The following is a 13,557-nucleotide window of genomic DNA, read 5'->3' as shown; positions in this document are numbered from 1 at the left end:
GCAGTAGAGGAGTACAGAGAGTATAACAGCAGGCAGTATGTGCATTAGAGGATTACAGAGGGTATGACAGCAGGCAGTATGTGCATTAGAGGATTACAGAGGGTATGACAGCAGGCAGTATGTGCACTAGAGGAGTACAGAGGGTATGACAGCAGGCAGTATGTGCACTAGAGGATTACAGAGGGTATGACAGCAGGCAGTATGTGCACTAGAGGAGTACAGAGGGTATGACAGCAGGCAATATGTGCACTAGAGGAGTACAGAGGGTATGACCATGGGCAGTATGTGCACTAGAGGAGTACAGAGGGTATGACCATGGGCAGTATGTGCACTAGAGGAGTACAGAGGGTATGACAGTGGGCAGTTTGTGCAGTAGAGGAGTACAGAGGGTATAACAGCAGGCAGTATGTGCATTAGAGGATTACAGAGGGTATGACAGCAGGCAGTATGTGCACTAGAGGAGTACAGAGGGTATGACAGCAGGCAGTATGTGCACTAGAGGATTACAGAGGGTATGACCATGGGCAGTATGTGCACTAGAGGAGTACAGAGGGTACGACAGCAGGCAGTATGTGCACTAGAGGAGTACAGAGGGTATGACAGTGGGCAGTTTGTGCAGTAGAGGAGTGCAGAGGGTATAACAGCAGGCAGTATGTGCACTAGAGGATTACAGAGGGTATGACAGCAGGCAGTATGTGCACTAGAGGAGTACAGACGGTATGACAGCAGGCAGTATGTGCACTAGTAACACAAGGAGGATGCTGAAAATGAAGCAGAAGTGTGTCAGTGAAATTGGGGCTATGGGGGTTAAAAGGAGACACCAAATGTAATCAGGGTATTATCATTGACTGTGTCATGGAGTCCGGGAACAGGGAACGCAGTACTGGGGATTGTTCAAACAGGATATGGTGCAGTGTAGCTAAGATCCCCACTGGGGATCCCCTATAATACTGCACAGCAGAGTGAGAGTGGAGGATGGAGAAACAGCACAAGAAGCCAATCAATTACAGTAAGCGGCAGTGCAAGGAGCATGCTGATAGGAGGAGGGAGCAGAGTGGCAGAGAGATAAGCTCAACAGTCCATTGCTTCTTTTTTTGTTGTTTCCTTGCCATACATATATTTCATCTGTGTGTTTAGCTAGTTGCTAGAAAAGAAAGAAGGGGAAAATAAATGCAAGTAAACTAAATAGAGAAAGAAGAAACTGAAGTTTTATTTGAATGAGAGCATGACTGCTTTTATCCTGAGATTAGGATGACTCCAGCAGCTGTTGTACACCTAGGGGTGCCATTTATGGACACCCAACCAATGACAACCCCGTAAGAATAAGTAGACGAGAACAAAACAGTGCGAGGATTCATGAAAAAAAATGGAGGATCACTAAAACAAGCAAAGCAAATATACAGGCAGAGAGTGTGAAAGATGGAGAAGGAACAATGGCAGGATTTGAGAGCAACTGCTTTTGTTTTCATTTATATCACAGCATATGTTTCTATAAAGAACTCACACTCCTATGAAAAGTGACAATAGGACGTATTATTGCAGAGTGCGCTTTATTCATTTCAGGGGGTTTCAATTGGCGAATCGCATTTGTTTTCACTGACAATTCATTTGCTATTAGAGTGTTTTGCATCCTTGAAAAAGAAAAAAGGAAATTCAATGTCATTATACAACTTCATAAGAAGCAGGAGTCATAGAAATCCTTTATAAATGTGCAGTGTTTTTCACAGAAATAGTTCTTGGTCTGCAGGCACTTAAAGTCAAATTCTCATTTGTATGATCCTTGTAACTAGGATGGGAATGTTAGAGCTAGATAAAGTTTGCCATTTGTTGTGTGGTTCTGCCGTTCTTATTGGGCTCAGATTCCGTTCAGAAATTTATGCCGTGAGCAGAAGCAACGACTGCGTTAAGACATTCCACCTCAGGGCTTGTACACAAGTTCCCGGGTATAGATCATGTCCAAATTCTCAGCAGTCTCCCTTGTACATATGGGAAGCATGGGGTGGAGACATCTGTTCTATTTAAACATACCAAGAATGCGATTTTATTCTAGAAATTAAGAGATTTTATTCCTGTTTTTAACTTTGTCAGAGAACTTTTATTTTTCAACACTACAACTAAAAAGAAGTTGTGAATAATTGATAGATGAATAGACAAGATATCTACATCTTGTCTATCCATCTATAAAATATTCACAACTTTTTTTTAGTTGTATTGTTGAAAAATTGGCCAGGTTATTTTTACCAATTATAACAATAAATACACAGGCAGACATGAATGGGTACTATTACTGCAGATAGATAGATGGGGGCTTGAGGGGGGGGGGGGGTATGGGGGGCTTGTGGTTGAGTTCTTGTACCTATTTTCTGATAAAAAAGCCCTGGATAGATAGATAGATAGATAGATAGATAGATAGATAGATAGATAGATAGATAGATAGATAGATAGATAGATAGATAGAGTTGGTATAGAAAATAATCATCCCCTTTAAAATAATCACGTTATGTTGCTTTGTAGCCTAAAATGAAGGCAGACACAGTTTTTGCCTAACCCAGCTGTATTTTCTCAGTGCAACTTATAACATCCAAATGAACGATATAACACCGTCAGAATTTTTTATTTTATTTTTTTTTTTACTCAAAAACAGAATCACTGAGTTGTAAAAAGGATCACCCCTTCCTAAAAATGACCTGTAAACTCAATCAGGTGTAGCTAATCATTTTCTCAATGGCACACAAAGTCATTTGACTATCAACTGTGATCAACTGTGGTCATTTTGATTAGCTCAGCATTAAAAGAGCATTCCTGGAGCATTTAAGTCCCTTGTAGTGCAACTGAAGCAAGCAGTCAACTATGGGTGACAAGGCCCTGTCAAAAGATCTCCGGGATAAAGTGGTGGATAGGCACAAGTCAGGAGATGGATCCAACAAAAATTTCAAAGGCTTTATCAATGCCTGGAACCACAGTGAACCATTAGTAAGAAAGTTAAAGCATTTGATAGAACACAGACCTTCCGTGGATTGGGACATCGCTCCAAACTGGATGAAAGAGTCAGGATGAAACTAGTCAGAGATGCTACCAAGAGGCCTACAACTACACTGAAGATGTTTCAGGAATTTATGACAAAGAGTGGTCATCGTGTGCATGTGACAATATCACAAATTCTCCACAAATGTGACTTGTATGGGGGGGGGGGGGTTACAAGGAAAAAGCCTCTCCTGAAGGTCACGTGCAGTCACGACTGAGCTTTGCCAAAACACACCTCGAAGATTCTGAGGCCACATGGCAAAAAGGTGTTATGGTCCGATGACACTAAAATTTAATTATTTGGTCACAATGCCAAACGATACATCTGGCAAAAATCCAATACAGCTCACCATCTAAATAACATTATTCCTACAGTAAAGCATGGAGGTGGTAATATACTGTTATGGGGTTGTTTATCTGCAGCAGGGACTGGAGCACCTGTCAGGATAGAAGGAAAAATGGAAATGGCAAAATACCATCAAATTCTTAAATTTGCTGCCCTCTGCCAGAAAGTTGTCAATGGCAAGAAGGTTTACCTTTCAACATTACAATGACCCAAAGCACACAGCAAAAATTACCACACAGTGGTTGAAGGAGAAAAAGGTGAATGTCCTTGCATGGAGACCAGACTTAAACCATATTGAAAATCTGTAGAATGACTTGAAGACTGCAGTCCACAAACAGTCACCATCAAATTTTACTGAACTTGAGCAGTTCTGAAAGAAGAGTGGGCAGAAGTTTGCAAAGTTTAGATGTGCAAAGTTAGTAGAGACATATCCCAGACTAAAGACTGTAAGTAAAGCAAAAGGTGGCTCAAGAAAATACTGACACAAAGAGGTGATCCTTTTTCCAACCCAGTGATTCTGTTTTTGATTCTTTTTTAATTTTCTTCTGACGTGTTGGTGTTATATCTTTCACTTGGATGTTATAAGTTGCTGGATAAAACAAAAACTGTGTCTGTCTTCATTTCAGGCTGCAAAGCAACAAAATGTGATTATAATAAAGGGGGGGGGGTGAATCTTTTCTATACCCACTGTGGACAGATAGACCGTCAGACGGATTTTATTCCTGTGTATAACTTTGTCAGGGAACGTTTATTTTCCAAGAATAAAAATATATAAAACGAAAAGAGAGAAGTTGTTACAATTATTTTATGGGTGGATGGATTGACAAGGAGATAGATGTAGATAGATGGACACCATAGGGACAAAGACAGCAATAAAAACCTGAGATGCTTTAATTCCCTAGCACTTTATCCAAAAAATAGTTTGAGCTTTAGATACACTCTAAGTAACAGGTGTTTCCACTTTCTTTGGTGTCATTTTTACTTAAATTATTTGGGGAATACAGCCAGAAGAGTGGGAACACTCCCGTTTTTACTGGGAGTAAGTCAAGTGAGTGGAATCGGAGCAGCCAGACGTTACAACATGAAATAGGCCAACAGGTGACTAATCTCCCCAGGCCTTAGCTATGGCCAATATCCTCCTTTTTAGCAGACTGACCCTTTAAGCGATAATTGCGTTTTAATAAACAGTAGTTACAATGTCTGCCTTGCTGTTCCTGTTACAAATGAGCTAAAATAAACCAGATGTCTCGTCTCACAGTTAATTTTAAATGAACGTCACAGTGGCTGTGAAAATGATTAAATGTATACGGTAGTATGCAGACCATTAATGACCACATTGCGGTGATAACAAAATAGAGCCATTACCATATTATGGTGCTGAATGCCCCTTCGTTATACCGTGGAAGCCAATCCATACCGTAATTGTATTTAGTAAATTTAACCGGGGTTCTATCACAGATTCCTTTGTCTCTCGATACCAGCGACGCGGTTAATCTAGTGGTTTACAATTCTGCTATAAAAGACAACCAAAGAGTAATTGGTTTAGGATTTATTATTTTCTAAATGAAAACAGCAGGAAGTGCTGCAAGTTGCTTTCTGAACTTTTTCTTTTTTTGCTTTTCAAAGAGCGAACTTTCATTTTCTAATAATTACACAGCTATATAGTAAAGGAAATAAGAGTTTTTCCCCCTCATTATACTCAGTGGGCATGCTGCGATTTCATATCAATTATCATATAGAACTCACCTATAAATAAGGCTTCTCATTTAAACTGTTCAGGTTTATATAATCCTCCTTTTAACATTTCAGGTGCTCTTTGTAGAAAAAGGACTGAAGAGGGAGGCAGCCGCCCGCGAGCTGGTGGCAAGGATGTCGCGGCACAGCCGTTTCGAAAGGGACTTTTGCGGTGGCTGGGAGAGATGGGAGTGGAGTTCGAACGGCAACCACATGAACACAAGTAACGTCAACAGTACAGTCAATGGAAATGGCAACAACAGGCCTGGACTACTGCCTCTGCCCATTGTACCATCTCGTCTTCCTACGCCAACATCTACTGCTGCTACCACGGTTGGCAGCGATGCGGTGACAAGCAATGCCAGCAATCCAGCTGCTGCTTCTGCATCCAAAGTAAGAAGTGTTTCTTTTAAATGACTGCTTTAGAAGGGAACATCTGATTTTTTTTTTGTTTTCAAGGCTGAACTACAGGGAATGAGAGAATGTTCCCTTGCACTGGGGCTGCCCCCACAATACAAGTGTTAAATGCTCATTTAGATCAAGAGCTCTAGTTTTACTTACCCAATTTTCCTCTTCCATAGGCTTCCTTTACATTCCTAAGCCCATCCCCGCAGCCCCAGGTGGTCACAGGTTGTCTGGGTAGGGTCGTAGAGGAGACTGCTGGCTGCGGGGGGAGCTGAGGATTGGGTAAGTAAAACCGCAGCCTGGACCTTAATGCCCATTAAACCCTTGCAATGCAGGGGCACCCCCACTGCTAGGTAGCATTTTTCAGAGATGAACTTAAAGTTTTTTTTACCCATTGAAGAGTCAAAGTGGTAGAGTTTTCCTAATGCCCACTTCTGACCCCCTGACACTACTGACAGTGCTCCCTTTTTCACTGTCATAGCAACCATAAAATTCACTGTTTAAGCTTCAGGTTAGTTGGTATTCTAGCTTATACAGGGGTGATGGTGCCAACTTCTATATCATGTGACATTGTTTAGGTCTAGTGATTAGCCACCCATATCTGAAGCACTAGTTATTTTGCAGTGGCTGTGAAGAGTGAATAGAGCAACAGGGGAACTCTACGACATTGAGTAGGGTTGGGTCAGGAGTTTGAATTTAAGTAAACCCTGTCAATTTTTCCTATTTAAAAGTGATTCTGCCTTTTGATTTATATGTGGATCCTAGTAGACTGAATCATTTATTACCTTTTTATATATCATGTGGACCCCATGTTTTTTTAAGGGGGTTATCACCTCTGTAGTGGAATTATCTTGCAAAGACCAGGGAGGGTGAATGAAGCTAGGAACTGTAGGGGTGGAAAGATGACTCCACAGTCCCCAAGAGGTAAAGGCTTAAGTTTGCCAGCATTTACCTGAAACTGATGTTACTCTGATTCTGATGTTGGGTATTATTATTATTATTATTATTATTATTTTTATTATACAGGATTTATATAGCGCCAACAGTTTGCACAGCACTTTACAATATAAAGGTGAACAATTGGACAGCCCTGCTCGTTAGAGCTTACAATCTAGAAGGGAGGGTCAAGTGAAACAAAAGGCAATAACTGTGGGGAATGAGCTGATGGAGAAAATTGAAGTATAGTTGTTAGGTGTGGGTAGGATAGGCTTCTGTGAAGAGGAGGGTTTTCAGGGATCATCTAAAAGCTAATAGAGTAGCAGATAATCAGACAGATTGGGGTAAGGAGTTCCATAGGATTGGAGAGGTTGGTTTGTCATGTCTATGGAAAATCAAGCTTTGTTAATAGTTGACTGTTAAATACTACCTCTACCTTTACACTGTGGAGAAAGCCATATGGTGAGTTAAATTGCACTTCAACACACGTTTTCATGTCCGGTTTGATATACAGAGTTAGGCAGGTCATACATTAAGCAATTTTCTGTCCTTCAGCCATGAGGAATTAAAGTGTGGAAAAAATTGTTAAATTTCCCCATCAACACAGTCATTGTTGATGAGGGAACCCTTCCTGCTGCACTATTGTGTTCTGCCTGTGGGGAGCATGGGGAGCCTTCCCCATTAGCAGAATAAAATGATCATTGCTGGTGGCTATAGCCTTCAGCAATGATCGGGGCGACCAGAAACCTGACAGGCAGGTTGTATTGAAGTCAATTGTTGCATCCAGTACAACCTGCCTGCCCATAGACAGATCAAAATTAATTTGGTTCCTGCTGAAACAACCAAGTCTTGATTTATCTATTTGGACTGCCAAATTTTGTTTTAGCAAAAAAAAAAAAAGAAAAAGAAAAAATGCAAACCTAAATAATTAGGATAAAAGTATGTGTAATATTATGGTGACATATTGGCACATTTTGGTAAGAGACTATTTAAGTGGCAGTCATTACAAAATTTAGTCTAGGAGGTTTCATTTATCCAGGTCAGGGTATATCCAGTAGTAGTTAGTAAAATTGAACTGGACTTCTGTAATTTGGAAGAAGTTTTGTAGCTTCTCCAAGCCGCTTTTTCAGTTCTAATGAGTGTTAGGAACGTACCGCTACATTTATTTCTTTAGAGTTGGTTTTGATTGTGAAAAAGCAATCATGTTGTACTTGCTTGATAGGAAATGCTGAGTATAACCTGAAATGATTAAAGCAGAAACATTTAATTTGATGGGCTGGGAAATTAAAATCCAAGATTTACTTAGTGTGGATACTATATTACATTTTAAGTATGTTTGTCTCATATGAAGCAAGATCATGTTGTTGTAGAAGTGATTGAAACTATGTAAAAATAATTTTAATTTAAAATGTTGCCATTGCCAAGCAATAGGGATTTAGTGATTTTGGTTCCTCTTATTTAAGTCAAAACTGAAGTCACAGAGATAGATATGCAGTCATATAGACATTGCACTAAAAACCTCAATTTTCATATTCTTATCTTTGCTTTCCTGTTGTACAGGATGTTTTTCCCTCTGCTGTATATGGACTGCAAGTTATAAGAAATGTAACCATTCACTGTACCACACTTTAGGTTTTATTTACTAAAACTAGTGCAAAATCAGGCTCATTTCTAAAAAGAAACCAATCAGTTTCCAGGTTTTATTGCCAACACTTAATTGAACACGTTGAGTGTAGAAATTGATTGGCTACCATGCACAGCTGCACCAGATTGTGAGTGTTCCAGTTTTAGTAAATCCCATTTTTATTAAATTAGTATGTCCCTTATTTATAAAAGTATTGCAAAGGGGGCTGAACCTGTGTACCCTGTTACTATCCAGTTCCACAACTGCATGTAGATATATATATATATATATATATATATATATTCTCCGCAAGCGTTTATTCTGGCTGATTGACCCCACCTGAGTTTCTTGCATCCCCTCAAATGTGAGTACACAAATTCATCTTCACGCTACTCCTTTTCAGGACCTTCAATTGCTAGTTTAAACCAGCCTTTTTCAACCAGGGTGCCCTGGCACCCTGGGGTACCTTGAGGTTTTTTTCAGGGGTGCCTTGACAAAATGCCAATAAATTGTTCAAAAATTGTATACAAGCCAGCAGGTGGATCAAGCCTGCCTTTTTGTTCCACAGAGCCACGGGTTTTCATTATGCACCAATACGACTTTCTAGACACTGGAATCCTTACAACCAATGACGTCATAAGTAGGATGGCTGTCTCTTCCACAGCAACCTTGATTGACCCTCCCCTGCCCCTCTCTGTCAGCACTGGGGTGACATTGGTTGACTGATTAGGAGAAACTGAGGGAGAAGAGAGACGTTGGAATATTAGTCAGTACCAGTTTGCAAAAGTGTATTTGCTTTGGAAGAATAAATCACCTCTAATGCTGGGTGTCCTATGTAATGTTTTAGAATGGGGTGCCTTGAGACTGTCCATAATTTTAAAGGTTGCCATGACTAAAAAAAGGTTGAGAAACACTGGTTTAAACTTACTTCACCCATTTGAATCTCTCCTGAGGCATTCTCTTCTTTTCTTTTTCTTTCTCCTGTTTTATGGAGAATTCCTCTATCCAAAGGATCCAGACGTTCAGTGGGCGTAAAGAAGATGCGCCCCGAACCCTTGAAATGCCTTGGTTGTATTATTCTGTGAATATCACTAAGAACATGAACCAATCCACCAAGGTGTATGATTCTCTGTGCAAGCTGCTCCTTACTCTACAGATTCAGGTTCATAGATGAAGCTCCTCAAGAGAGTAAAGAGCCACCATCCACCAGACTAGTTATAAATTGCAAGGTGGCTTTTCTTAACTTCTGGTGACAGAGTCACTTTACAGTGACCTTAAGCCAAAGAGTTTTTGTGTGTTTTGAGTGGAGTTAGGCTGGGTTTAATGCCCCTCCTGGTGTTAATGCTGTAAAGGACTCTGAAAGAAAGATTTACTTTGCTCCTGCAACAGGTATGACAAACCAAGCTTGCTTGCTTCGCTACTATTGTCACCAGCCTAACCTGTGTAATCCATGAAGACAGTAAGTCATACAGCATTGCCGTGTCCTGCACCCCACAATGTATTCCCAACTGGCATTTGTGATAACACTAGCTTGGCTGAAAAGATTTCTATACCCAGCCCAGTGCCATGCTCCTGAGCAGTGTGGAAAACCCAAAGGGGGAACTGAATCTCGAAACAGAGACCGATAATTTGTTTTGAACACAGAAAGCCTTCCATGTATGAGGACAAATAATCCTTCTGTAATTGTACCTTTCAAATGCTCTTTTGCAACATGTTCTAAAGATTTTTAATGCTTTTCTTATGTAATACAAGTAAGTAGTTAATGCAAAACAGCCTACGCTTTAGCTCATGAAGTGTTTTAACCCATCTACACAGTATGAGCAAATCATAATGTAGCCATGAAAGCTTATAGGTGAAATTATGTGACAATAATGACAGCAAGGTCAGCCAATAGCTGGTTTTACTTCTTTTATGTTTGTTTCCAGCTATTTTCATGTCTCGGTCATTGGTGGTGTTGTGGTATCCTATGCCACTACCACTAGCTCCACTTCTCATTGAATCTATGTTGAAAATTAAATATAATAATTGTATAGTGCTGTGTAGCTCCTTCTACTAAATATCAATTACTATAACCAATGTAAGGAAAAACATATGGTATGTGCTGAAAATTATATGTAATATCCTACGTGCTGGAAATTATACATGATGTCACAATATATACTTGGGATAGTGCATCCCCAAACCAATTAAGAAATAACACACCATGTAGGAAAATTACAACCTGAATGAACCCAAAAAAACGTGAGTTATAAAGTTGTTAAAGTGAGTCTAACTAAAGGAAAAACTCCAATAGATGATTTGGACACCTTGAATCCTGAATGCTCTCACCTGAGGAAATTGACCAATATACAACAAGAGGTCAGATTGTGCCTTCCCCTTTAAGGGGCAAAAAGACCTCCTAGGTATCCTCAAGATGATCTCAGTATCTCCGTCAGGAATGGTTCCTAATAATGGATGGCAATAACCACTTTCTCCCAGTGCTCACTCTTTTACTTTAAACTCTAATTTCTCATCTTTTCAGTCTTTAAACAGGACAGTGCTGCCATAGGTCATCTCACCAGCATTTACTGAAGCTTGGAGGTTACTGTGGAGACTCCATGATGCTTGTAGGATTTTCTTTCCACCGATTTGTGTGAGCTCTCATTACAGTAACACAAAAGGTGTATTGGTAGCACTGGACCTTGAGGTTGCCTATATGATGTTGGTATCCAATGGTATTATAATGGTGTTGGTGTATGTTATCTGGTTATCATATCGGTGGTTTTACCCTCCAGGGGATTCTCTTTGTCTCCTTGGTTTGAAGTCCAAAACAGCAGGTATAAGACCAAAGCTTCATGCTTTGATTTATGACTCAGATACAATTTTTTTACAGTTTAGAGTCAGGGAAGAAATCAAAAGGAGAAAGCCAATGTGTTTTGAAAGTCCAAAGACACCACCTTCAACAGAGCTTGAAGTGGAAAACATTGTATATACATAATTGAGGCTACAATGTAAAGGCACGGGTCTCGTCAGCAGCTGAATTGGCTGCTAAACAAACAAAAGTGAGCAATTGCAGCCACCATGTTTCTGTTATGACAGAGCATTTCAACACGAGCTCTCTATCCACAGAGGTGTAAATCAGATTGATCTTTGCACCCTTAGTACTAGAAGTCATCAAATGTCCCAAGAATATCCATCTTTGGTTTCTATTGCAGCTTTTTTAATCTAAAACGAGACCACTACCACACCAACCACCACCACACCAACCACTACCACCACACAAACCGACCAGCACACCAACCACCACCACCGAAAACACAACTAAAGCATGAAATCAACATACCAATATAGAGAAAGAAATACAGAAACATTGATAGATAGATAGATTGTAAAGGTCATGTTACACTAGCTATCTCCATCGCTAACAAGAACTTGCCAGGAGTAAACATGCAGGCAGTGGAAAACTCACCTGCTTGCATTTGTTATTGCCACTCTGGCTGGAGGAGCAAGGTGGCGCTCTCATGCTGGTGACTTTGGTTTTGCAGTGTTTTTGGCAGAGAGGGAGTGAAGCCTTGCTGAAAAAGCTGGCGAAGGAAAACACATAAATAGATATGCATCCTTCCTACATTTTGTAGTGATCCTGTTGCTGGAGAAATTTCACTGGCACTGTGACATGTCCTAAGGCTGAGCCCCCCATTGATAACTACCCTGCTTACAGCCAGCTGTGTAGATAGATGGTACATTTGGGGCAAACATTGTTACAACATGTATGTGGCTCCATGACCATCTGCTGTAATTCTGGTACAAACGAAAAAAAGGATATAACTTGGTAAATCGCTGTCATCCTTTCTTCACAGCTAAAGGAACTGCAATGCTATCAAGAAAATTAGACCTTATTATAGAAATTGTAGAAAGATGTTTTTAAAACTCTAAATGGAGTTAAAGTAAGTCTTTTCTGCGTTAAATATGGTGATTATTCTCCCTCTGAAAATGCTTGTTGCCTGGCTGTTTTGTTGACCTTCAGGCCTTAAAGCTGAACTCCAGGATAAGCGTACATTGTCTTGGTGAATCTTGAACATGGATCTTGGTGTGCTTTGTGCATTTCTTCCAGATCTGTTCAATAGTCCAGTATAAAACTTTACCTCTGTGCAGTAACTTCCTGTAATAAAGACCAGTCAGTGCTGGTCTCTCTCCTTGTGCAGAGTGACTGGTCTTCTATCTGCCCACTCCTGTAGTTTTCTGCTGGAAGTCTGTAGGTGGAGGAGCTGCTGGGCCCCTCCCACACCTCTACACTCTGCACAGGTTATGTACAGCACAGTGATGATGTCACCACTTCTATTACAAGGTGACAACTGAGATTGCAAAGAGATCTGATGCACACAAAGTAGATTTATATCCCTTGACTATTGAGGAATATATTAAATGAAAGTTCCTTTGCCTGGAGTCCAGCTATAAGAGCAGGTTCACACTGAGGCGTTCCGACTTCGAGGGGCGACTTGCAGGGACTCCACATAATGGAAGTCTATGCAAGTCGCTCCCAGGTCGCCCCAAAGTAGTACAGGACCCTTTTTCTAAGTCGGAGCGACTTGTGTCGCTCCTATTAGAACGGGTCCTCTACTACTCAATGGCGAGCGAGCGACCGCGACGCCTGACAAGTCGCGCTAGTCTGAATGGGCTCTAAAGCTTCTGAGTAGTTGATCTGGGTCAAGAATGTAGATCTGGAAAGCCTGAATGAAGTTAGAAGACATCTGCATTTTCTTTAAAAACGCCTAAATGTGCAGATTAAGTATACGTATGTGAGTTATTTATCTGCCAAAAGGATTTCTATTTCTTTGCTGCTGTTAAAGTTGAACTGTCCTGTTTAATGTATTCATAAACGACCTAGAGGATGGGATAACCAGCACAATCTCGGTATTTGGGGATGATGCTAAGCTAAGTAGGCCAATATCTTCTATGCAGGATGTGGAAATCTTACAAGCAGACCTGAACAAAATAATGGGGTGGGCAACTACATGGCAGATGAGGTTTAATGTTGAAAAATGTAAGGTAATGCACTTGGGTGTCAGAAATATACGAAGGCAAGTTACTCGCTAGACGGTGATCCTCTTGGTAAATCTATGATGGAAAAGGACCTGAGGGTCCTAGTGGACAACAGGCTTAGCAATGGCATGCAATGCCAAGCCACTGCAAGCAAAGCCAACAGAATACTGGTATGTATAAAAAAGGGGATTCACTCCAGAAATAAAGAGATTATTCTCCCACTCTACAAGACTCTTGTCCAGCCACATCTGGAGTATGCCGTCCAGTTCTGGGCACCGGTCCTCAGGAAGGATGTGCTGGAACTGGAGAGAGTCCAGAGAAGGGCAACAAAAATAATTAGGGGAATGGAGGACATCAGCTATGAGGAAAGACTCCAGGCACTGAACTTATTCTCTCTGGAGAAGAGACGCTTCAGAGGGGATATGATATCAATGTACAAATATTGTACTGGCGACCCTAGCATAAGGAA

The 13,557-nt window shown here is 40.7% G+C and overlaps 1 protein-coding gene across 1 annotated transcript in view; it reads left to right on the top strand.

Annotated features, from left to right (window-relative positions):
* Window positions 1-13,557, top strand: part of KLHL29 (kelch like family member 29) — a 1,145,580-nt gene that overhangs the window by 333,085 nt on the left and 798,938 nt on the right. Inside the window, exon 3 of the mRNA XM_082249639.1 lies at window positions 5,180-5,497. Coding sequence (XP_082105765.1) covers window positions 5,240-5,497 — 258 coding nt within the window. The 5' untranslated portion in view covers window positions 5,180-5,239. The remainder of the gene's footprint in view (window positions 1-5,179; window positions 5,498-13,557) is intronic.

This window comes from Pelophylax lessonae, assembly GCF_965119305.1.
Source record: "Pelophylax lessonae genome assembly, chromosome: 3".
NCBI classification, from domain to species: domain Eukaryota; kingdom Metazoa; phylum Chordata; class Amphibia; order Anura; family Ranidae; genus Pelophylax; species Pelophylax lessonae.
The sequence above is the reverse complement of the archived record's forward strand: the minus strand, read 5'-3'. Positions and strand labels throughout refer to the sequence as shown.